The sequence below is a fragment of the Anarrhichthys ocellatus genome, unplaced genomic scaffold (genome assembly GCF_004355925.1).
Source record: "Anarrhichthys ocellatus isolate YVR2014 unplaced genomic scaffold, GSC_Weel_1.0 scaffold7, whole genome shotgun sequence".
NCBI lineage: Eukaryota > Metazoa > Chordata > Actinopteri > Perciformes > Anarhichadidae > Anarrhichthys > Anarrhichthys ocellatus.
Window position 1 is genome coordinate 4,929,833 of NW_022280037.1, and position 25,830 is coordinate 4,955,662.

The following is a 25,830-nucleotide window of genomic DNA, read 5'->3' on the forward strand; positions in this document are numbered from 1 at the left end:
CTGTTTTTTGGATATGCCCTCCCTTGGTTCCCGCCTGATAGTCTAATAAATTGACCATCATCTTTAAGTCCCTTATCTATTGTTTACTACATGTATGCATAAGCATATTAGGAAATAGAGTAGAGGCTGTACGTGCGAATCAGTGGTGGATGTATTCCGATCTCTTACTCAAGCAATCTATCATGAGTAAAAGTTCAGAATTTAAAATTGTACTCAACAGAAGTATTGGAGGTATCAAAAATATTGATTATGCAGGAATCATTACCCAATGAGTGTTTTATCGTTTAAATCATATTAGGTTATTGTCACTGATGCATTCACAAGCAGCATGTTATTGTTGCAGCTGGTTGTAACTGTTTTATATACTGTTAGTAGTTTTATGTACTAGAAAACAATGCATAGTATTTTACATGCTCATAATAGGGTTTATAAAATGTGAATCTGCAAAAATAGTAAAAAAAGTACACTATTTCCTGGTACAGTTGGTCTTGACAGTTAAAACATCTAAAACTTTAGGGTCCTGTTCTAATGTAGACAATAAGATTTTGGGGTTTCTGACCCCTTCTGCTCCGCCACATGAGACGCCCCTCTAACCAGGGGTAGTAGTGGGCGGAGCTACGGACTGTCCTGTATGTGGCAGGTTCACGTTACACCGTTAAACACAGCAGCCTCAGCATGTGGAAACGGTGTTTCTGACTAAATTATCCGCGCGAGAATCAAAACACAGAGCAGCCCAGCCTAGGTAAGAGCATCTTCACGTTGTGCACTGTACTTTTTTCTTCTTCTTCTCTCCTTTTAGAGGTGAAACAAGTGTGAGGACCTGTTGGAGAGCTAGCCACTCTGAGCTAACGTTAGCCTGTTGCGTTAGCCGCTGGCAGTTTGGCTAGCGAGTGTTTCGCTGTTGACAGTAGTAAACACGGGAAGTCAGTCCGCTCGTAACATCCTTCTCAAAACCCGAACAATACACACCAGATAAAAGTAGGTTAATACTTTACTTTTCTTTATCTGGTCATATGTGAGGCCACACATGTAATATCTCTCTGTGTGTGTGTGTGTGTGTGTGTGTGTGCGCGTGCGCGTGTGTGGGTGTCTTATCCAGATGTTTAACTACTTTTTTGACAAGCCGCAGTCGGAAGGGCTGTTGCGCCAAACCTGCTCTTATTAGACATGTTACTCTTAAATTGCAGGTGCAGCATATACCCACAGTAATGCATCACAAGCAGAAGGTTTACTGGGTTAAATATATACCCTTTCAAAGTAAAACTGTGCTGACGTGAAATGCAGACCCTGGTATTTTCAGAATAAAACTGTGCTGATGTAAAAAGCAGACCTTGGTATGTGACAGGGGAACTGAATCCTCAGCAGTTTCACACCCAAGACGACAAGCCATGAAGTGCTGACTTGTTAAATTTAGAGATGGTATCCAGTGTGGCCTCCCAGGTTCCTGTTAATCTGTGTTCACAGCTGACAGGGAGTTTTATGAGTTTTGATGACCATATCAAATGTGTTGTTGCATAAACACTGAACCACATATGACCTGAAAGTAGATCCGGGTGTTTTTATATGTTTAAACGGAATACTGGTGTGTAGTAAAACCGGAGATGTCTATACCAAGACATCATCTGTGTTTTCCTGCTTTACGGTTATATGACGAATATTTATGTTTTTTTTTTTTTTATGTTTTAGTGGGAATGCTGGAAAAATTCCCTTACCTGTTTGGTCATCGTATCTACTTTACAACTAATTTCCTTATTCAAAATGTCTTATTCTTGTGTGTAAATGTACGCTAAAAGCAGTAATACCTTCTTTATAGAGCCGATATTATTTGTCACATTTTATAGACCAAATGATGAATCGAGTAATTTAGAAATTGTCACATTAGTCTGAAATGAAAAGAGTTGTTATTTGCAGCCCTACTCTGAAATATAAATCATACATTGATACATACATTTCAGTCGATATTTGAATAAAACTACAGTGTTTCAGAATTAGTCTTAACATTTTGGCTTCAATTGATTGAGTCAATTAAACACACTTAAAATAACAAGCCAGCAGCCGCTCCCATTGATTTCAACCACATTTTACTTTTACACGATTTAAGCCAGCATCTTATTTCCTCTCCCCTTTTATCGATATAATTTGGTGCTCAGCAGTGCATGCAATGAATGGAAATCAGGTCGCATGTGCCTATTGTGTTGGAAAGAGATGGGCGTCGGCCAGCCCCCCTCATCTAATATTCAGCCGTGAGTGAAGGGGGATGCTGAGCACTGCTTGTTGATTCTGTTTGCGAGTGAACGAGGGATAACGATTGGTGTTGTTGAGTGGCCACATCAATATAAGCCTCACCCTACACTAAGGTAAGGCGTTTGTTTGTTCACCTTTTTAGTGTTTTCTGGAGACTGTGTCTTTTTAAAGCAGCTTTAATCCTTTGTTCTAATAGCTTTTTACTGTTTTTATTGGTGTTTTTTCTCTGCTGTGTCTCTAGGTGTGTGTGTGTGTGTTAAGTCTTTAAAGGATGTGGGTTTGCTCCCATCGGATCTCAACAGAGAGCGAGCTAAATGTTTACTGATTGGTTCTTGTGTGGCGCTATCGTCCACCTATTGTGCTGAGAGACAATGAGCTGAGGAGGGTGTGTCAACAGGCTTATATATCCTTCAATGTAAACAAAGGATTTTTTTCCCTCATTTTTGTGTGACACTGTCTTGACGTGGGAGAGGGGTCGGCAGGTGATCCCTGACTGAAGAAATAAGGAATTCAGAATAAAGAAAGAATGTGTAGATATTCATGGACTAGCTGCTCTGACTCAACTGACTGTGGGCCCGACCGGCATGTGACATTTAAGCGTTGACCTGAGCCTGAGCTCTCACAGATTATGTTGAAATATTGAGCAGCGTGTTTGCTAATCTTAATGTGAAAGCCATTGCCAAGGCAACTTTGCAAGCAGTGAGTGACTGCAGCTGATTTAATTCTGTGTTGCTGCGGCAGGAAGTGAGTCTGACCGTGATGGACGAGCCCAACTTTATGAATCATTAATGAGTTTTTCATCGATTGGCTGAATCCCCGCTACAGCTAAAACAACCATGTTTGAGGGAGTTTCTTTTGTCAGCTGAAATAATGCATTCAGTGTCTGGGAAGCTTAGATATTTCACAGTATGTTAATATTTTCTTGTCAGGGCCCAATGGTAACAGAAATGTCTTGTGTGAGGACTGCTGTTGAACTCCAGGTGACTCTCATGCTTCAAATAATTATTTAGAATGCTGGAGCCTAATTATAGATAATCTCTGCAAACTGGGCCTTCTGCATTGATTTTTGTCAGAGGCAGACATTTACCTACCGGCGTTCTACTCCCATTTTCCCATCAGTGCAAAGCAGTTTCAGTGAAACGGTGTGCTCCTATTCTGCCTTCAGAAATAAACTTTTCTTCTTCAGTGTTCACAAATTCCCCCAAAGTCCAATTCCAGGCAGCGGAGGAGGGTAGAACGGAGGTCGGCTTTGAAATAATTGGAGCACACAGTCGAGTGCACCGATTGTCCTCTTGATCACTACAATCAAAGGATCAGAGTTTAGAGACTGTTCTTTGTCTTCTGTGGTATTTGAGGACTTAGTGGACGTCCTGGATTGGAGCGTTGTTACTGGCCTGCCTTCATTATACCGAGGAGAAGGTTCATGTCTTCAGCGCGAGCAGGCAGACAGAATCTAAAACTGAACTTGAACCAAGTGACCCGGTTAGCCTCTGTGTAATGAGCATGTTCAGTGCATTATCCGATTGTAAGCACACTTTTGCATCATGGTTGAAAACGGACACATACCACCGTGTCCAAAAAGGTTGAAATATACCATTTTACTTTGCGCTCCAATTCATCTGTGGAAGTGTGGGTGTATGCCGGTAAGATACAAATGCATAAAAAAAAGAATTTCCATGTTTTTTCTTCTTTATATTAGATTTTTTAAAATGTGATCCTCTTCTCTGATTGTATCTTGTGACGTTTATAGTAAAAAAAGATGCCTCCTCTGTTTTTTTTTTATGTTTGTGCTGGGTTTGGACTGTACTTGTTTATTGCCGAGCATGACTTCAAAGACGCACCACACCCTCTTCCCGGCTTTAACATCCCCACTTCTCTCTCAGTAGTACATGTAGCCGTGCTAGCCCGATAGATGCCATCAGCATCTTTAGCCTTCTTCTGCGGACGCTCATCTGTTTTCCTCTCGCTCTGCAGCGGTGCACAGGTGGTTAGCGGCCCGCCATGGATACCACCAACTCCCTGAAGATGACCTCTCTGGCCATCCAGAGCCTGTTCAGCTACGTGGAGGAGGAGAACCTGGCCGCCATCAAAGCCCACTTGGACAAGTTCAGAGATGTGGACAGCAGGAGCGATGTAAGTCAGCCGTATCACAACAACCCCTCCGGTTGGCTCAGCTCGTTTATTTTGGGGAGCAGTATGAAGTAACGAGAGGCTCTTTGAGATCATGTGACGAGTGAAAGGAAACTAGAATCTGTTGTGAAGCTTGAGTGAAACAATCCCGAGATGAGAAGAGAAGACACAGTAGTTGATATTGTTTTTGGTTTATGAAGGGTTAACATTATGTATCAGATATATGTATGAGATATAGTGCCAATAAAAAGCATTCAGTCCCCCAGGAAATGTTTTCTTTGACTTTTAAGGCTTTTTTACAAAAAGAACATGAACATTAAACCCTGTGTGGTCATTATTCTGTGCCATAGACCCCAGCTGTTGTCCAAAAACTATTAATAAACATCAATGATGACGCTGTTACACTGCGTGACCCGTTCCTTCCTTTCCTTAACCACACAGTTCATTTTCATGTCAATCTCACATTCCAAACCATCCTGCTGCTGTAACCACTCACTAGTCAACCAAATCCATGTTAAACATGTGTTTAGGTGTTTTAGTGAAGTATTTACCCTTTAAGTATATTCATGAGGTCACATGTCATGCATGTACCTGTATGTAAATGAATTTTCATGAGATTTGATGAGAACACCATCTTTAACCTTAAAACTTTAACTTTGACTGATAGAGAAGCCTTTCAGTCCATGTTGCTTTAAGGGATCGGTTTATTTTTAAGTATAGGATTTAAGTTAAATCAGCAAATACTATCACTCCCTGCCTTTTCTTTTCCAAGGGAGTTCTCAGAGGGTAACAGGGAAAATAGTGTCATTAAAATCTTTCTTTATCACGATTTAACTCCCTTCTCTCTATTTCAGAATGGACAGACTCCCCTGATGGTGGTGGCAGAGCAGGGCAATCTGGAGATAGTGCAAGAGCTCATTAGGAGAGGAGCCAACGTTAACTTGGACGATGTTGTAAGCATGCACGCACACATAACATCCCAAACCGCCTAATACGAACACGCCCTCACAAACACGCACACCTGTGGCGTTTCATTCAACATTGGCAGTCCAGGCACAGGTGAAAAACAATGCGGTCATTTGAACCACATTATCCACTCGAGCGGCCTTGATGTCCCATCCTGCTGAACTCACCACACTCGGGCTCAGTCCACGGCTATTATGAGCTATGATGAGCCATAATGACGAGTTATTACACGTTCTTACCTTCGCCGTTTTGACTAAATGGCAGGATCCACTTGCTGGCCAACACCCTGTGCCTTCAGAAGCCAGCCCCCCCACACACACACACGCACACACACACTTAAGCACGCATATACCCTCCACACGCATGCTCACACGCTACACCTCTCATTAACATCTCACGTGCACGTGTAACCCGCTATTACACATGGCACACTGAAGCTTGCGCTCACTCTCGCACCAGCAGAAGGAGAAAGGAGAAGCGTTGCATACAATAGTTGGTTGCACTTGTCTTTTTTTTTTTACTTAAACACTCCTGTCTGTCCAATGCGACACCCCGTTTCCGTGAGCACCTGGTATGACCAGCTGGTAGGTATACAGTGCTTTGACCACTTCCTGGGACGTCCCACGTAGCACTTGAACAGATGTTTCTCCGACCGGATTTTGGAGGTAACCGGTGGTGTGTGTGTGTGTGTGTGTGTGTGTGTGTGTGCAGGACTGCTGGACCTCGCTGATCTCGGCAGCGAAGGAGGGCCACATCGAGGTGGTGAGGGAGCTGCTGGAGAACAATGCTAACCTGGAACATCGAGACATGGTGAGAACATAGAAAGTTACTGCAACGTTTTCTGCAGATTCTTTTGTTTTATATATGAAGAACTTAATTCTAAGATGCCCTTATTCAAACCTATGTTTGATGATATCATGTTCTCTGGTAATCCCATACAGGTTTATCAACTTTAAGTCAAGAAAATAGTAAAAAATCTAAATAAATAAAAAAAGGTAGGAAAATTGGAAAATGTAATCACAGCGTCCTTGTTTTGATTCTAGGGACCTTTGTCACACGTCATCCCCTCTCCTCCTTGTTTCCGCTACATCTCTACTAAATACTGTGAAAAAAATGTCTGAAATGCCAAGAAAATCATCTTAAGAAGAAATAAATTTGGGGTGTAGGCATGTGACGATAAGAACATTTCATATCACGATTATCCTGGCCAAAAATTGCAATTCCCAATATTACATAAATAATCCTCTAAAGATATACTTTAAACTCCTAAAATGGCAATAAAACATACTGGAATCACTTCACCTTACATTTAGTAAAGAAACAAATATTGTTTTTTTTTTTAGTGAACATCGTTATTAGTAAAAAAACAAATAATCAACAATGTTAAATAACAATCGTAAATCATGAGGTCCTCCTGAATACATTCTAGGATAAATAATAACTCCTGTATTTATTTTTCACTTGTCTTCCATGATAGCGAGCTAGCCAGATTTTTCAAGCCGCTCGTGACAATATTAACAATTTTCCTGACAATGGATTTCCCACAATCAACTTATTGTGAGTGCATCCCTGCTGGTGTGTAGCGTGAAGCAAGACTACACATAGTAATGTATCCTTCGTGCCAAAATAATTTGACGATCAATGTTTTAATGCGTAGCCTTTATACGATCAGAATATAATAAAGTCTTGATTGTATGTGCATTAGTGGTTTCTGGCAAACGTAATGACCACAGTGCTGGTGGAACAGGATGATCTTTCGCCTTGAAATGGACATAAAATGAAATTATTTCATGTTCTCCGGTAGTAATACCATTTACTGATCTCTGGTTGTCTCCGTACGGGGCAGTGATGTAATTTAGTCTTTGGGATCCAGACCTTTCCAAGGCAGACGGTCTGCAGGCTGGCTGTAGTAGCTGTTCTCTATATTCACCAGCAGACTATTTGGCAGCATAACCAGTGAAATAACCATCAGTAGGTCGCGTAAGTTATCAAGTGTTTGCGATACATCCTGTACAATAAAAACATTTCTTGATTGGCACTCAAAGATTACACTTTTGTTTTACTTCCTCCACTATTTTTTCATGTATGATGTGACATTTAGTTTTACTTTATGGAAGTGACTCAGGACGTCACCTGACTCATTGCCATGCGAGGCATGTCTAAGCTGCACAGGACAGATCATCACAGCGGGATTATTATAAACCACACAGTGTGATACTGTTCACTCAGTGGAAAGTGTGTCACACCAGCTGTAAATGGCACATTTTCCTTCCACAAAAACTGCTTAGATTTGACCTGTACTGCTTGAATATAACACTGTTGCTGCCCTTACACCTTGCAATGATAAAATAATACGTCCAGAATGTATATATTCTATTTGTAGGGGGTGTGTTACATTCATGAACACATTCTCTCCTCTCTAACTCACCCGTGTTCTGTGTGCGTTTGTCCTACTCAGGGAGGTTGGACCGCTCTCATGTGGGGAGCCTATAAAGGTCGTGCAGATGTGGTCCAGCTGCTCTTGGAGAAGGGAGCTAACCCCAACATCACTGGTCAGGTATCAAGATCGGACACAATGTACTTTTCCTTAGATCCCCCATAATAATAATAGCATCATTGGCTTCTGTTGTTCCTTTATATCAGGATTGAAAAGTACAAAGACAATAAGTATGTTTGCAGTACATGGTCTCTGGATGGGGAAGTTTACTTTAAATACAATGTTCACGTGATGTGCTTTACTCTGATTGCTCCATGTAAATGTAATCCAATGTTTCAGCTCACTAGTTAAAAACATGACGCATAACTTCACAGTAACAAAACTGTGAACGCAACCACAGCTGCAGCGTGCGATGCCTCTGTTTCAGTCGTGTCAGGTGGCTTAAAGCGTTAGTACGAGAGCAGGCCTGACACTGGTCATTAGTCACTGTCAGCATGACTTCACCCGTCTCCTCTGGCCCAACAGTACAGCGTCTACCCCATTATCTGGGCGGCGGGTCGAGGCCACGCAGAGATTGTCCATCTCCTGCTGCAGCACGGAGCCAAGGTTAACTGCTCCGACAAGGTAACTACATACTGACAGATGTTCATTCACTTCTTTATTTAATCCCACAGAAGATGTAGTTAGCGGGACGAGATTAAAAGATCCAATTGCTTTGGTCCACATCCGCCCTTCTAGTTCCCCAAGTCCCTCTTCTCTTTATTTAGTTACCTTCCTGCACAGTTAATCACAGCTCCCCGGGTGTTTGACTAAATTGTTACATATTTTCTCATTTTCTTTGCAGTATGGGACCACTCCTTTGATCTGGGCAGCCAGGAAGGGCCACTATGACAGCGTCATGCACCTTCTGGCCAACGGGGCCGATGTGGACCAAGAAGGAGCGGTAAGTAGATTGTCTGTGAATGGTTGTTTACTATTCGTCAGTAGCATTCAATAGAGATCTAGTGGAAGAACTACAATTGTAGTTTTAAATAGTTATATACAAAACATATATATTTATAAATAACACAGTTTTGAACATTTTTAATTGAGGTACATCTGTCAAGATTGAAGTACAATATGATATTTTCATTGATCAAATAATAAAATGATGATGATTTGAAAGGGTAACTATGGTATTTTTCATTCATTCATACATTTCACACTCTTTTCTCATGTTTTGGTGTCCAAGTGATGAATGGGGACAACAATTTGTGAACTTGGTCCAGCATCACGCTGTAACTGGCAGCCACCCAACGAGCTGCGAGCGTAAATGTAACGTTAGGTTCACTAAAGGAGCTTGTTTTTGCCACTAGCGGGTTCAGATCGTTAGTATAAGTGTCAGATAACATTATGGAAAGGACCCTTGTTAGTCCCGTTCAACGAAAAGTCTCATTGTGAATCTGAACATTGAACAGCAGCTCTTTATCCGTGTACTCTGGCTCAAATATATACGGCCGGCTATCAAATTCAAAGCCCTCGTTCACATTGTCGTAATCATCGGAATATTCAGCCACGGCATTATAAACACTTAAGCTACGCTTTCTTTGCTCCAACACAACAAACTGACAAACACCGGGACTTGCGTCTCCAACGTTGTCCTACAGCGGCACGTCACCTCGGGGTATTTCTCAACAAGACATCTCCTTGAGCGAGATTCACAGTAAATGACTGTGAGGAATTGCCTTGATGGGATTACACTGCAGCCCATGAGCAGCTGCCGTTTACGGTGCTCTCGCTCAATACTGGACCAATTCCAGAAAGTGCTGTCCCTATAGGTCGGTTAGACACAGAAACATTATTGCCGGGGTTCTTAGATACGTCTGGAGAGTCTGGAAAAATATGGAAAATTGTTATTTGAGTGCTGATGACCGCATTACAACTCCTACATGACTCTGCACGTATTTGAAATAGTATATTATTTGGTAGTGTTTCAATATTTGATTTGGTAAACTGAACAGGTAGCTTAACAGCTGAGCAAGTCTAATTTTGTTTTGGGTTCATCGTGGGTGCCATGACAAACTAAGCGGCCTGTTCTCGCCCGAGTATAATCAAGATTTAATGCTCCCAAGCGCCACCAACTCATTAGTAAACGGCAATATTAAATAATTGATTGCATCTATGACACAGCGCATCTGTGCTCCTTCGAGTCATGTTGCATCTGTGCTGTCACCAACTGAAAAATGTGATAGTTCGATACATAGCATCAATAATCAGTGGGAACTAGAGTAGCTAATGTTGCAGAGCAATTCATTTAGATGTGATTTAGAGACTCTAGTGCCCAGACAAATATATGAGTTATTGGGCTCGCTGGACAATATATCAATGAAATCGACTGATAACATTTTGGAAAAACAATTTGTTAATCTCCAGCCATAAATTATTGACCGTGTGCTATATTGAACACCAACCAAAAACCCCGAACACCCAGTCAAGTAGAAAGAAACATCTGTAGTTTTGAAATGTTTGGGTTACATTGACCCTGAAATTTGCTCATTTAAATAGCTTCCTCTTTGTTTTATCAGAACTCAATGACCGCTCTGATTGTGGGAGTGAAAAGCGGCTCTACAGAGGTTGTGAAGGAGCTGCTGAAGAATAACCCAAATGTCAACATGACGGACAAGGATGGCAACACAGCCCTGGCCATCGCTGCCAAGGACGGTCACACCGAGATCGTACAGGACCTGCTGGATGCCGGCACCTACGTCAACATCCTGGACAGGGTGAGGCCACCCTGCAGCAGCACAACAGCTGTTTGATGGTGTGGAAGACTAGTTGATATGTAATACAATATGAATGAAATGCAATTCATGTGTTTCCCTTTCTGTCTCTCTTTCACCATCTCTGTCAGAGTGGGGAGACGATGCTGATTGGAGCCGTGAGAGGAGGTCATGTGGAGATAGTTCGAGCTCTGCTGAACAAATACGCTGATATTGACGTCCGGGGCCTGGTGAGAGCTCCTCTCCCACTGTCTTTGCTGCCTTGTTAATGTTTAAAAACAGGCATGAGGCCTTCTTGTGTTCTCTATGTGATATGTCACACTGCTACTCCATACTGTTTAGTTCTGTTGTTTCTTGGTAAAGTGACTTTTAATCCACGGGATCACACAAATATACACGCATATTATTGCTATGTAAACAGACACTCCTTGATGCCCTGTACATGTGTGTTTGTGTGTATAAATATATACAGTATTTCTCTCTATATATATATATATATACACACAATACAGTTTCTTTGTTCAAAGATAAACATGATAGTTTTGTCCTTTCCATGTCAGGATGGAAAGACTGCCCTCTACTGGGCAGTGGAGAAAGGCAACGCCACCATGGTGAGAGACATCCTGCAGTGTAACCCTGACACTGAGAGCTGCACTAAGGTACGGCACACTCAGTCGTGAAGGAGTCGAACGTACTCTCTGTTGTCCTTTGAATTCCTTCATTGTTATTTCCAAAGTATCATGTTCCTCTGATGACCAAAACAACCAGACAACCGTGAATATCTCCTTATAACAGCCTACCGTAGGCTTTATTCCTTTCTTTCTTTCTAAATAAAACTATTGTGTGTAAGCAGTGGTATGTTTTTCACTTATGTGGTGTTGATTCATTGTAAATGTAAAATTCAGAATGATATTGATGATGTGTGCTGTTGCATTTCAGGAGGGAGAGACCCCACTCATCAAAGCCACAAAGATGAGGAGCATAGAGATAGTGGAGCTCCTGCTAGATAAAGGAGCCAAGGTGTCTGCAGTGGAAAAGGTACTTTTTAAAACATACTTGCACAGTACATACAACAGTACTTTTATTATATTTTTTAGTTTAGTGGTCTGAGGGTTTCTTTTTTTGAGTGTTTTCCAGATAGCTATTCCGTATTTTTCTCCCTTCAGAAAGGAGACACACCCCTCCACATCGCCATTCGAGGCCGCAGCCGGAAGTTGGCTGAGCTGCTGCTGAGGAACCCTAAAGATGGCCGCCTGCTTTACCGCCCAAACAAAGCCGGGGAGACGCCGTACAACATCGACTGCACCCACCAGAAAAGCATCCTCACACAGATATTTGGAGCCAGTATGAACCATTTTTCCTTTTCATTCAGGACGAATTGTGTGACAAAATATGCTCTTTGCATTGTACTGAAATCAGAAAATAATGAACAGCTTTACTTTGTCTTCCCTTATCTTCTTCTGCACTATTTAACTGTTTCTGTCTCTCCTATTCTCTCTCAGAGCACCTCGGCCCCTCCGAGTCCGACGGAGACATGTTGGGTTATGACCTGTATAGCAGCGCTCTAGCAGACATCCTTAGTGAGCCCACCATGCAGCCACCTATCTGTGTTGGCCTTTACGCTCAGTGGGGCAGCGGGAAGTCTTTCCTTCTCAAGAAACTGGAGGGTGAGTAAGCCCACAGCATTCAAAAACAGTCTCATAAAAACATGAAAAGTACTTATTGGGAAAATTAGCTTTGTGGATGGTGCCTTTCCTCCGTTTCTCTTAAACCTTCTGTAACACTTTATGTATGTCTAGAAAAGAGTGGGGACCCTAAATAGGTTTGTTCTTATATATATCCTCACATATTTTTTTTATCTTCCGTATACTTGATTGAAATATGTGACATGAGATATTTTTTCCCCTTCCTCTTGTCCGTCAGATGAGATGAAGACCTTCGCGGGCCAGCAGATAGAGCCATTGTTCCAGTTCTCGTGGCTGGTGGTCTTTCTCACGCTGCTACTCTGCGGCTCAGTGGCCTTGCTTCTGGGCTTTACCGTCGATCCCCAGCTGGCTATCGCCGTCTCCCTCAGCCTCCTCGCTCTAATCTACATCTTTTTTGGTGAGGAGACCGATGAGCTAGAAATGCAACACTGGTGTTAAAGATGAACCTTTTCTGTATGATGCGTTTGAAACAGCTTTTCCTCACTAGAGCGTGCTGTTATACAACCAACATGAACTTCTTAACTTATCATTGTTATTGATTTTTTTTTAAAGAAGACAACTTAGTGATGTTTATGAAAAGGACTTAACGGTTGAACCTCTGCTGTCTCCAGTGTTGGTGTACTTCGGAAGTCGGCGTGAGAGGGAGAGCTGGCGCTGGGCGTGGGTCATCAGCACCCGTCTGGCTCGCCAGGTCGGTTACCTGGAGCTGCTGCTCAAACTGATGTTTGTCAACCCCCCCGAACTTCCTGAGCAGACCACCCGCGCACTGCCTGTCAGGTGACAGTGACACACACACACACAAATACACACACTAACTGCTATCATTTCCTCAGGTCAAAGACAAAACAAATTGCAGTCTCACTCTGCATTTATTATGAGTTTTAAAACTCCACAGGTAGAATAGTACCATTGATTATTACATCTGTTATTGCAATTTTAACAATCTTGTTCAAATGAATACTTAAGTCCCAGTCCCAGCTGAAGTTTGCTGTGTAACTGAACAATTAAAAGCATTGTTTCTGTTTCTCACACAGGTTCTTGTTCACCGACTATAATCGTCTGTCCAGTGTCGGAGGGGAGACCTCCATGGCTGAGATGATCGCCACGCTCTCTGATGCCTGCGAGAGGGAGTTTGGCTTCATGGCCACCAGACTCTTCAGGGTTTTCAAGAAAGATGAGATCCAAGGTTTCTATCTTTGACTTTAGATGCCAGTCATGTAATGTTTGTTTCAGCCAGCACACAAAGTCACAATCAGATCTGGAGTTGATATTAAAAATCAATGGTTTAGATAGTTTTTACTCCATTCTTCCTCAAATGGTCTTAATATGTGCATAATTTATGGTAATCCAATGTGCATAGAAAATTGTATATTTTAATCGACATGCGTCTCTCTCACATTATCCTCTACCTTCCTCAGGTAAGAAGTGGAAGAAGACATGTTGTGTTCCCTCATTCGTGCTGTTTGCCTTGACACTGGGATGCCTGATCACCGGTATAGCCCTGTTGGCCATCTTTAAGGTAGGTTAGAGGAATGAATCGGTGACACTTGAGTTTAAACAGCGTGCCTTCTTACCACAAGGGCACCGGACGGCCTAGTAATCCGCTTCAACACTTTTATTTCCCAGGTGGACCCTGATAATTTGACAGTAAATGCAGTGCTGATAGCCATGGCCAGTGTGGTGGGCCTGGCCTTACTGCTCAACTGTAAGACCTGGTGGCAGGTGGCCGACTCCGTCCTCAACTCCCAGAGGAAACGGCTGCACAGTGCTGCCGACAACTTGCATAGGCTCAAGAGTGAAGGATTTATGAAGGTAGACTAATAGACTTTATTCATTGTACCCAGTCAAATGCAAACCGTTCGACTTCCTGTTTTCATGGATAAAGGGGCATTCCATTTGCTTGTGAAGTCACGACACTGTAGTTCCCAATCCAATCAATTTCCCCTTTCCTTGTTTTTGAGACATTGATTTTCTTCCCCTGTCTCACACCAGGTTCTGAAGCAGGAAGTGGAGCTAATGTCAAAAATGGCCAAAACCATTGATGGCTTTACCCAGAACCAGACTCGCATGACCGTCATCATCGACGGACTGGACGCCTGTGAGCAGGACAAAGTTCTGCAGATGCTGGACACGGTGTGTGTTTGCACATGCTTCTGTGCTTAGGAACATAAATGATGAGTGCAGCTTTCCTATTGGCTGATGAGCAATTACACTTTTCAACAACATCTGTCCCTCAAACAAATGGCTGCTGCTATATGGCCTTAACTCTCCGTGGGTCTTTCGCCTGTGCACACAGCGCCCACACATCTCCGGCACTGTGCCGCCACCCAGCTGCCTAAGCGCGCCTCCAACTTGAGATCCTTCCTCTCAGCTGCTGTAATAAAATTTCCTTAAGCCAAATGTTGTTATTTGATGAAGTAATCCCAGTGAAGATGGCAACCTCCTGTGTGCGAATGTAATATTTTTTACAAGCACCCTCTAGTCACTCTGAAACCATCCTGTGTTCAGCAATTCAAACACTTTGAAATACACATTTCTGTATAAGTTACATAATTTAACATACCAAATGAAGTGCATTAAAGAAGCAGCTCATGTGGTGGAGCCGTAGTTGATGCTCCTATGGGAGGAGGGGTTAACAAACCATGTATGCATGAAGCACAAATCAATGTCCTGCGACACTTGGACAATGCCCCTTAGTTGGCAAAGTGGGAAATCCCCAACACCATGTGCTCTCACAAGAGTCGTTAAGTTTAAGTTCCACAGCTGACTGTTGCCTCGAGCTGTCGTGTTATTGTCGAACTTGCTAACTTGTAAACTTCCCATTTTTACATTAAAGTACTGGACACTCCACAGAGGGATCTGCTGTGTTAGCAACACTGTAGAGACCCTGAAAGCATCATTTTATTTCCTTTTTACCAACTCACAGTTTCTCGTTCCAGGTGAGGGTACTCTTCTCCAAAGGCCCTTTTATCTCCATCTTTGCCAGTGACCCCCATATTATCATCAAAGCCATCAACCAAAACCTCAACAGTGTGCTGAGAGACTCCAACATCAACGGGCATGACTACATGAGGAACATCGTCCACCTGCCGGTATTCCTCAACAGCAGAGGTCTCAGCGCGGCCAAAAGGCTCTGCCTGGCAGCGCCTGTCAATGGAGAGACCTCGTCCGCTGAGGGTAAAGGACAACGGCAAATATACAACATATTGTAAACGCATATATGAGGATTGCACAGATACAGTTCTATTTAAATAGAGACTTGAAATGTGTTTATTCAAGGGCAACTCTTTCTGTCTTTTGTCTGTCCAGGATGGCATGAAGACATGGACAGGAAGATGTCTCAGAGCAGCGTGGACCAGGCCAAGTTTGGCAGCAAGAACGCCCTAAACCGCAGGGTAACAGTTCATCCAGTCGTGTTTATCTGAATAGACCAATATGTCATACAATGTTTTGTTGGGGTCGACAGCCCCAACCCCAACAATGCTCTTTAATAATGAAGACAAGGAAGAACTATCGCACACCAACAAAATGCTATGGGAGAGGCAATCCAAAGAGTAATCCCCCCCCCCCCCCCACCCACCCCGCTTCTAGAACACTGGGGATGCAATATGAGACATGGATGGAGGAATCATAATAGCAATAGACAGGCAATAATAGAAATACAAGTCCAAGAGTAGGATTATAATGAATCCAAATAAGATACACCAAGGGCAATATATCAAGCGTTGTTTATTCTACTTGTCACCCTAAATATACACAGTTCACACCCGGCCCGAACCCGTGACAACAATCAAAACACAATAACAACAAATTGCAGAGAATGTTTTGATACCAAATTAAAGCGGAGACAGAAAAAATAGTTTGTTTCCCCACCACACTCATTCCCACCACACTCAAATGTTATCCGGAAATATCATACAGTTGGAAATGAATGCTTAATGTCTTCACATTAATCAAACAAAATTAAAATGCAGTTAGTTCCACCATCATGCGAGCAGAAAACATTGGATTAGCTTAAGAGATGTTGCCTTTAGAGATCCTCACTGCTCTCTCTTTTCGGCCTCCTCCCTGAAAGGGGGGGGGGGGGGGCAGTGCAGGCGTGGTGTTTGGCAGGCAGTGCAGAGGCCAGAGGACAGAAGGAGACACACGGATACAAAAGGAGAGGTGCTCGGTATGCGGCCAAGGTTCCTGGTGTAATTGATGTAATGACTGTTTATCCTTCCTGCTGCGTTGCCACAGCCTAATGACTAGGCCTAGCAGCAGTGGGTCCCTGTGACAAAACACTGGCACCAGGTCTGCTGGCAGGAGGCTAAGTGACTGCTGCTGTTGCTGATGCCTCCCCCCCTCCCCCCCCCTGCGAGACCTTCTCCCTCCCCCTCCTTCCTTCCCGCCTCCCTCTCTTGTTTGTTTGTTTGACATTTGTTTGTACCTCGGGTTTATCTTGTACCCTCAATTATTGTTGTTGGCCCTTCTATTACGGGGCGGCGTGCTCTTTTTATTTGCCCTCTGCCACGAGCTAGCTCTTGGCAGGAGGGCCCTCTTTCTACAAGTGGAGATTAAAATGAGGGCAGAAGGGGAAAATGAATTAGTGGCTCTCCATTTTCATGTGGCTTTTGAAGTCGTGGATGGCATTAGGAATATCTCTCCCATCTTATTTCCACTTATTGTGATTAAATGAATCCTCATTTTCTAAGGAAAGTAATTATTTCCTGGAACTCTGGATTCAGTTCCCAAAAATAGAAGAACCACCTTTTTAAAATATAATTTTTTTTTCAAAATGAAAGAGAAGAAGAACCCTTAGAAATGAGCAGTTACAAAACGAATCATCGGAATGAACCAATGAAGCTGTAAAGCTACAGTAAAGATCAATGTACATATTAAAAAGTCAGCCACAATGGACTGTCTGTATGGTGGATCTTTTCAGTTCTCACTGAGTGCTGGCCATATGTGTCATCTCCCCATGAAAGGGGTCATGATACCGGCATTACGACTTCAAAGTCAACCAAAAGCCTCGCCTTGGCTCATGACCATGTCGGCCGCCTGATATCATCACAGATGTCCTCTGCTAGATCTGTGTCAATAGCTCGCTTTCGTGTCGTGACTGTTCGGCTCCGGACAGTGGCTCTTTGATTTGTATTTGCAGCAAATCGTATGTTACGATCTCTTTTTTTTATTTTTTTTTTTTATTTTTTTTTTTTAATGGAAAAGATAGATGATGTAGAAGGGAAGACTGAAGAAGCTGATCGTTAGAGGGACAAAATGAAAGAAACAAAATGCTTTTAATTGGTTACACTCGCACCTTATAGGGTTAAGATGCAGACCTTTGCTGGATTATTATCTTTACAGTCGGCACAAGTTGAACTGCCATTGATATGTTACCATAAGATAATTTAATGTAAGTACAGTTAAAGATGGACAGGGTGCATAGGAAGTCAAGAATATGAGCACACGAGGCCCTATCCACACATCTACCTGTATTCCCTAATATAGTATCACAGCATACGGTTAGACAGTGGCCTGGCCTGAGACGACATGGTGATCCTGACACGCCTCTCTCCTGTCTCATGATGCACAGCTTGCAGGGATGACACCCAAGTAATAAAACGTACAAGGGTCAAGAGTAATGTTCACGCTTTTGTTTCACGTTAGCTGCGGCTGGACTGGTTTTATATCTGTGACTGTAAGACAGCTCCTGCTTTCCAACTGATAAACAGATGTTTTTTGACAGACAGGATTGCTTGTTTCCACATAATAGTAGAAAACATAATAATGAATATAATTGCCATTCTGATACGTTGAAGTTCCATTAAAACAACTCAAAGTCGTGGAAACATGTTAATCTTTGCTAAGCCAGCGGAAAAACATGACGACGTGTCAAATTCTCGCTCTTGTGATCTTTGAATTTCTGCCTCTCTTTGTGAACTCGCTCTGTTCAGGACACGTACCGGCGTCGGCAGATGCAGAGGACCATCACCAGACAGATGTCCTTCGACCTGACCAAGCTGCTGGTGACCGAGGACTGGTTCAGCGACATCAGCCCACAGACCATGAGGAGGCTGCTCAACATCGTTTCTATCACCGGTAAAGAATAAACTGACCTCTTCTCGTTATATTAACAAACTACATTGTGTTTAAACTGCAACATTTAAGTTATTTATCCCTAATATAGCTAATTTTACAGGGATGGAATGGTAAAGATTCGTCATCCTGAGGATGGAGGATGAAGAAGATACACAAACAAAGCTCTGATGAGATTTAGTGTATTCAAAATATATTGTATTTGATTTATGACGTATAACATATTATGGTTGACATCATCTTGACATTTCTTAGATCCTGATAACAGACCACTGACTTCTAATGCTGTGTTCAAGCTATGAGCGTCACAGCAACGGGCTACAAGTCATTTTAAGTTAAAGCCGGTGACTTGAAGCTACAAACTGAGGCCCCGTCACTCTGATTTTGTAAATGGCATTAAAAAGACACTAATGCTCTGCACCATCGTTGACAGGTCGTCTGTTGCGAGCCAATCAGATCATCTTCAACTGGGATCGTCTGGCGTCATGGATCAACCTGACAGAAGAGTGGCCTTACAGGACGTCGTGGATCATCCTCTTTTTGGAAGAGAGCGACGGAGTGTCGGACCAGATTGCTCTCAAGACGATCTATGAGAGGTACAACACACGAGCACACAGACGGACACAATCACCCCGTCCGAAGTCATCTGATCTACGAGCTGTACAGGCTTATTCAATCCACCTGCAGAGTTGTTTCTTTGTTACTTTTTGTTGTTTTACCTTGTTTTATTTGCCTTCCATCATTTTCTTTCTAATGCAGAGCATAACATTAGCAGGCTGAGGTTATCTTTAACATAAGATAATGAGGTCATATGAGTTTAGCTTAAGGAGGTAAACGGCGTGAATCCCTGCAGAGTTGCTTCTGTGTCCTGACCGTCCAGAGGAGATCAAAAAGCCAGAACAGGATCTAAGAGCTGGAGTCAATAAATAATAACAATTCTTGATATTCTTGATATTCTTTGATATAAACAACTGTGACCAGCAGATGGCAGTAGATGATTTAGTTTTTGAGGACTACAGTAATCCAGAGTCTCTGCCAATGGCTTTGAAGAGCCACACTAATTGGCAACTGACCGACATATTTTGTAATTGATGATAGTGCACAAGGTACATGATGTCTGTATTATAACCTGGACTTCTCCAGACTCACGAAGGGACGCATTTCTTTCAAACTGGACACGGGACAGTTGGCGCTCAGACATGTTTGGTTGAGCTGTGAAGTGTGTCTCTTGTGTGTTGACAGTGTGATTGTTCATGCGCTGTACGTATGTGTGTGTGTGTGTGTGTGGTCATGGATGCTTTTAGGCCTGTTCACCGCAGACGAGAGGAGGAGATCGACACAGGCCTGAGAAGCTGGGTGTGTGCGCTGCTGTACATCAGTCGATGGCCTTTAAAGGTTGCACTCTGTCACAATACACTAGTGCCTACGACTCCTGCGGCAGGAAAGCGTCACAGACAGTTACTGTCAGCCGGTCGGCCAGCTAGATTCAGCAGACAATCCTCCCTCCCCCCGTCTCCAAGGCAAACCACTGCCTCATTAGACCAGGTTTATGCTGCTTGGTTTTCAGAGGACAATAGGCATTACTTTCCAATTTATTTTTTTATACGGTAGTTACATGGGACAGTGAGAGGGGAGGACAGAATACAAGGTTTTAGATGAGAAACATCTCAGTCACAAGGCTGTAACTGAATCATTTTTGCTGAATGTGATGATTGCTGACTTTTATAAAAAAAATACGTCACTACACTTCTCTATTATATATCTTTATCATGTTTAAGTATAGTGGACACCCTAAAGGAAACGTCCACACTTTTACCATAATTACTGTGGAAAATAAACCTTAAGAGATATAATTATACACTGGTACAGCCATGACATTCTGCAGTGTTTCTACATCTCACCAATGGCCTGGATTCAAGTGTCTTCACCACAGCATTTGGATTGTGCTTACGCTGCTCATTAGACTTAATACAGTCTTGTTTTTGACCAACGGTCCTGTCTTCCTTTATCTTCGTCCTCATTGGGTGTCTTTCCAAATGGCTGCTCTGTTCTGCAGCGGCCTTAATGATGATGACAGGAAGCCTCAAACAGGCTAAACACGACGCCTCGCCTAGAGGCCTTATCTCTTGCACTAATCTTCCGCTGATAAGACTCAGGCCTCTGTCTGTGTATCTTTTTTTTTTGTCTTTTCTTCCCAGCACAGCACACGCGCACACACGCACATCACATCTTATTTCGTAGCTCAAATTAAACCAGTGGACCACTTCCTTTATCTTTATAGTTAACATCGTTTTTTCTGTTACCGCATGACCCGTGCTGGTCAGATCGCGTGTGTGTGTGTGTGCACGCTTCGTTTGTGTTTTAACACGCATACATGGGACGTGTTGTTGTGCGCGGCCATTTTTACACGGTGGAACTGCACATCCTCTGGGCATTACTAAGTGAATATATTAGTGGTGAAGTGAACATGGGGGTGAGTCAGCCCCTTATAGGTCAACTGTCGCCCTGCATCTCAGTCACAAAGCGGCACGCTCTTCCTCCTCTCTCCTCTTTGTAAGGCTTACAGCTCAGCAGTACACAGAGCATCAGAAATATTACATTTTGGAAATCATAGTCTGGATCAGTCATACCACTAAAGTGGGTCTAAAAAGATCTTTTTGGTTTCCATCCCCCTCTTTGAAAAGGTTAAAAAGCTAAATCCGGTTTGATACTTGCCTGTGATGTTTTAAATGTGGCTCAGCTCAGACTTCATGCCCTACCTAACCCTCTAAATTAACACTAAATTGACCCACACACTACTAAACCACGGGCACATATTGCACGAGTTTCATAAAGTGCCTCTCAGTGATGGAGGTGGCAGCTTCTGTCTGTGGCGTGTACCTGAACTCCTAGAATAGAGAGAGAGAAAATGAAAACACACGCCCACCTTCCCCTCATATCTCACACAAACACACACGCTTTTCAAAACAGCTAAAAGCTGTTTTTAGCAACTTGCCTGGCAATAACAAGTGCCATGAAGGGCTGTGAAGTGTCATTGTAGGACACGGCGTGAAGAGAAATGCGTAGCGCTAATTCCCGTAGTGGGAGTGAGCCAGCACAGCCTCTCCTAATCTGATGGGGAATGTGTAATCGGTTAATAACCTCAGCGATTTCTATCATTAACGGTAAAATGGGGGGGGGGGGCACAGACTAATGCAAGGTAGCAGGGGGAGAGAGCCGTGTAACAAAGATGGCGCTGTCTGTCGGTAGGAGATATTGGCTCAAAGCAATCACACACACGCACACAGAGTGCAGCTTAAATGTTTCTCTCACTAGTTCTGTAGCCAGCGTCGTGGCCTGCCCAACACAAAACAAAACAAGAAGTGTTTTGGACCGACCCTCATATTTGTAGCCGTCGAATTAACAGCCCTAGATCCGTGTTTCGAACAATGTTTTTTTTTTTTCTTTAAACACTAGCTAATTGAATTTGGAGCCTCCAGCCTTGTGACGATCCTTTTCAGCTGTATCGTTTCTTCCTCCTCAGTATCTCCGTCTCTTCTCAGGAGTCAGTCGTTCCTTGCTTTAGCTGCCATTAGAGGCTTAATGACTATAGCTAACCTAGCTCTATCGTGCTTCATGGTTATTGCATTGAAGCAGCCATTTCCAAAGACTGGTAATGGGCTTTCTGTATGTTTATTTCCTTGATGTTGTTTTGGAGTCATTACATTACAGGAAAAGCTTCTACTGAATAGCTAAATGTAGAGTGATTCCAGGTTTCTGAGCGAGTACCGGTTCTGGATGTTGCTCAGGGACACATCTTTGACACGGGGCGGCGGGGGTATTCTGTCACAGATCAATCACTTCCTAGACGCACCCCTTTCAGTTTGAACTCCTTTTTATCCTTCATGAGTGTTACAGCAAGGTTTGATTAACCAGAAAGGACATCCAGGAGATAGGGGCCCTCACAGTTCACCTAAAGACACTGATATCTACTTCAAAAATAACATCAGTATGTTTTCATTGATCATCGGAACGCTAACAAGCAAGGTTTTCCATAAGTTTCAAAAAGTGACATGACAGAAAAACAGATTTTTTTATGAAATAACATCATAAGGAAGCCAAAGTCAGTGAAAGAGTGTCGTGCAAAGTCATCTTTGATGCTTTTCTCATCTCATTTGAACTTTAACAATACGTGTGTGGCTCCACAGATGTGAGCACATCGGCCATATCAAACACGAGTTGATCGGGATGTCTTGAGAAAGTAAATGACGGGAAGGTTTCCTTTGTTTCTCCCCGATGCTGCTTTAGATTCACAGACAGTCTCTGGCATTCTGAACTGTGACATAACATTGGATTTCTGCCAAAGTCAGGACACCATCTCCACCTGTGATTGGTTCTTCTAGTGGAGTTGTTGCATAGAACAACTGCCGTGCTGGAAATGGGTAGAAAGTGATAAAGATTCTTAGTGCCTGGTAAAGTTCTTGCCTGACTGAAGCACAGCTTCAGAAATTCTTTCTCGGCAAGCCATTGCGATATTGTGGAGTATCTTCCACTTCAACGGTGAGGAGTGTGTATTCGGTACTGAAATGGGCGTTGTTGACAGAAAACTAATCAGTCACACAGACTAGCATGGAGGTATAAGTAAAGACAACATCAGGGGACGGGATCAGTCACTTCCTGTGTCTCTAGAAACACCTTCAAGTACTGTTCGGGAAACGGTGTCAGTCAATGTCTCTCATTTTTTGAGAGTGGTGATTTGTTTTAAGGGACATAGTTCTGTGTTTTGGTTGAGGGGTTAACATATTTGTACCTAATGATGTATGGGGGCGGGTTCAGTCGGCCCCTCAGAGAGTTTATTCTTGGATGCCAAGATCCCTTTTTCGGCACTCGAAAAAAAAAGGTGTCACTGGTCCACTGAGCAGGTTCCTGCACGGCTCTGACATCTGGTGCCCCGTCTGTGCCAGGATGCCCCCGCCGCACTCAGGAGTGTGTTTCTGGCGCTGCACCTGAATCCTCTGTTCATTACACACACACACAAACATACAAACTATTGCACATAAACACGCTAACACACACATGCACAAGTTGTGACAAACTGCATGCACGCTGTAACTGAAACAAGCACACATACACACACTATTTGCAGCTACAAGCATTTGTGATTGAACATATGCATGCACAAACCTTGTGTGTGTGTGTGTGTGTGTGTGTGTGTGTGTGGTGCACATGCAACACACACATAAACACACACCTACACATACCTCTCACACCAGTGTAAGAACATATGTCACCCCCAACTCCTCTGAGAATCAGTGTAATTAATCAGACCCTGAGATGCAGGCTGCATTAAACACACACACACACAGGAGAGAAGTTGTTGTCAGGTAAACTTGTAGTGTTTATGAAGTGCTGTTCATTGCAGTGTCACCGTGTTTGCCAATATTTGTAACACAAGTCTCAAACTCTTGATGCACTTTATGATTTTTACTCTTTTTGTCACAGCGTATGAAGAATCAGCTATTCCTCTCCTCCCTTCATGCTTTCTTCTTCTGCGTTTTGTTGTTCTGACCCGGCATTCATCAACCAAACAATCAAACCTCTCAGAGACGTGACTAGAGCCAGGCACTTCTCGGACACTTCAAAACTTTTTTTTCTTTTCTTCACTAATCGCACTCTGAATGAATACGTAGCCCGGCAATTCAGTCTTAATTGGAGAGACTCTTATCCCAAGTACTGAAACATTAAGATGACACTCTCTTCATTCAGGATTACTTTAATTGGCACAATTATTATAATTTGGTTGCAATTATGTGCCGGCATAAAAGTGCTGTTCCAAAGCTCATGCGGGTGATTCCCTTTATGTGGAATCTTTTAATAAGCTCTTAAATATCTGGCCGCCAAAGAAAAAGAAAAATGGCGAGAGCCTATTCTTTTCTTATGATGAATACTTTTGAACTTCTCCTGCCCTCAAATGAAAAGTCTTTATTCTTTGCAAAGCTGTCTATTGTTCATGTGAATTCCTGTTGTATTCGTGACACTTTGTCATCTAGATGCACGGCAGATGCTCAAAAAAAAAACCCAATATTTCCCCCCTCTCTGTGTCCTCAGGAAGCTCATTGTAGCCGTGCTTAATCCCTCCAGGAGGTGTTTCAGTAGAACTGGTAATGCCATCGCTCATTGCACTACCATTTGAGGCCTGAACGCGTGTGTGAATCTGTAATGGCTGGTGTGAAACCACCGATGTCTCAATAGAGTTCTGGCTCCATCACTGATAGGACATTGCCATTGATTCTACACACCAGTGTGCAGACAGATCCCCTGACTGACAAGTTGATAGATGAAGGCCCAAGTTTGGTTGGCGCGAGATAAAGATGAAAAAAGGGAGAGGGTTGGGATTAGATAAGAAAGGGCATAAAGAGAGAGTGAGAAGAAAAGAGATTGCAGTCTCAGGAGGTAAAACGAGGTAAAAGAATTAAAGTGTGTGAATGCCATAGAGGATCAGTCCGGATACCAGCAGGATTAGAAGAGTTTACCACTGGTGTGTTCCTGCCTCAGGTGTATTCAAAGCCTCAGGTGATGCTGCTGCTCCAACTGAGATAGTCCAGCCGGTGGACACACAGATTCATGCACATGTCCCCTGGGTCCAACATGGTTGTTTATACAGTGAAACCGGTGCTGATTCTGTGTGTGTGTGTGTGTCGTTCGTCCATCCCTCAGGTGTTTGGCGCTGGTGACTCAGACATGAATTAGCCACAGCCAGCTCCACCACCACTCAACCCCTGCTGAGCTCCTCGAAATGTAAAAGAAGTGTGTACAGGTGACACAACAGGAGGTGTGGGTGTGTGGGTGGGTGAAGGTGAGTTTCTGATTGTGTGTGGAGGCGACCACGTGAGGCCGGAAAGAACGTCATGCAGCATTCTTTGTTAGAAAATCCCCAAAGCCCTTTTCATTTCTGTAAGCCGAGGTTGAAGGATTAGTCTAATTGGTCTGAAACAAGAGAACTGCTCTGTTCCCTTTTTGCCCAAAGCCTAAAGAATCATTTCAAATGCACAAAAAAAAAAAAAAAAAGGCCTCTACCACACCTCTGACTGGCCTCCGCTCTTTAGTCATAGAGTCGTCCATCAGTGACGACGAGGCTGGATTAACATTTAAATGTGACACTGAGATGGGAGGAAAGGCGAGGAAACCATGAGAAGCAGACATCTGCCCAATACTCTGGTGTTTCTGTGGTGTCGAGCATTGCCGCTGATCTCTCTCTCCCGCTCTGCTGTCTCTTTGTGCTGGAAGGTGGGGGGGGGGGGGGGCTGATTATAAATAGCAGCACAGGGTTGCACGAGGGTCAGCGCTGACCTTTAAGTGGACAACGAGATTTGCCACTCAGCCAGCGCGGAAGCCACAGGCGCACTTGATAGTTACCCACAGACACACACGTATGTACACACATACACACATACACACACATTCGGCCCTTAACTGACGTTAACATCCTGGCCCTTCAAAGGTCAGTGCAGGTCAGGCCCTTTTAGGATTT

At 43.2% G+C, this 25,830-nt stretch overlaps 1 protein-coding gene across 6 annotated transcripts in view; it reads left to right on the top strand.

Moving 5' to 3' along the window:
• The first annotated feature begins 408 nt into the window (after window positions 1-408).
• kidins220a (kinase D-interacting substrate 220a) overlaps window positions 409-25,830 on the top strand; it is a 45,233-nt gene continuing 19,811 nt past the window's right edge. For 3 of the 6 annotated variants that reach the window (XM_031847787.1, XM_031847791.1, XM_031847792.1), the window contains exons 1-23: window positions 410-742; window positions 4,219-4,377; window positions 5,229-5,327; window positions 6,052-6,150; window positions 7,799-7,897; window positions 8,303-8,401; window positions 8,622-8,720; window positions 10,342-10,539; window positions 10,668-10,766; window positions 11,097-11,195; window positions 11,476-11,574; window positions 11,703-11,880; window positions 12,039-12,203; window positions 12,460-12,639; window positions 12,854-13,019; window positions 13,277-13,428; window positions 13,661-13,761; window positions 13,869-14,054; window positions 14,235-14,375; window positions 15,182-15,419; window positions 15,552-15,637; window positions 18,179-18,323; window positions 18,754-18,916. In XM_031847787.1, the coding sequence (XP_031703647.1) occupies window positions 4,246-4,377; window positions 5,229-5,327; window positions 6,052-6,150; window positions 7,799-7,897; window positions 8,303-8,401; window positions 8,622-8,720; window positions 10,342-10,539; window positions 10,668-10,766; window positions 11,097-11,195; window positions 11,476-11,574; window positions 11,703-11,880; window positions 12,039-12,203; window positions 12,460-12,639; window positions 12,854-13,019; window positions 13,277-13,428; window positions 13,661-13,761; window positions 13,869-14,054; window positions 14,235-14,375; window positions 15,182-15,419; window positions 15,552-15,637; window positions 18,179-18,323; window positions 18,754-18,916 (3,023 nt within the window). In that variant the 5' untranslated portion in view covers window positions 410-742; window positions 4,219-4,245. Of the gene's footprint in view, window positions 2,358-4,026; window positions 4,378-5,228; window positions 5,328-6,051; window positions 6,151-7,798; window positions 7,898-8,302; window positions 8,402-8,621; window positions 8,721-10,341; window positions 10,540-10,667; window positions 10,767-11,096; window positions 11,196-11,475; window positions 11,575-11,702; window positions 11,881-12,038; window positions 12,204-12,459; window positions 12,640-12,853; window positions 13,020-13,276; window positions 13,429-13,660; window positions 13,762-13,868; window positions 14,055-14,234; window positions 14,376-15,181; window positions 15,420-15,551; window positions 15,638-18,178; window positions 18,324-18,753; window positions 18,917-25,830 lie in introns of those variants that run through there. The other 3 variants (XM_031847793.1, XM_031847789.1, XM_031847790.1) reach the window with 3 other exon arrangements.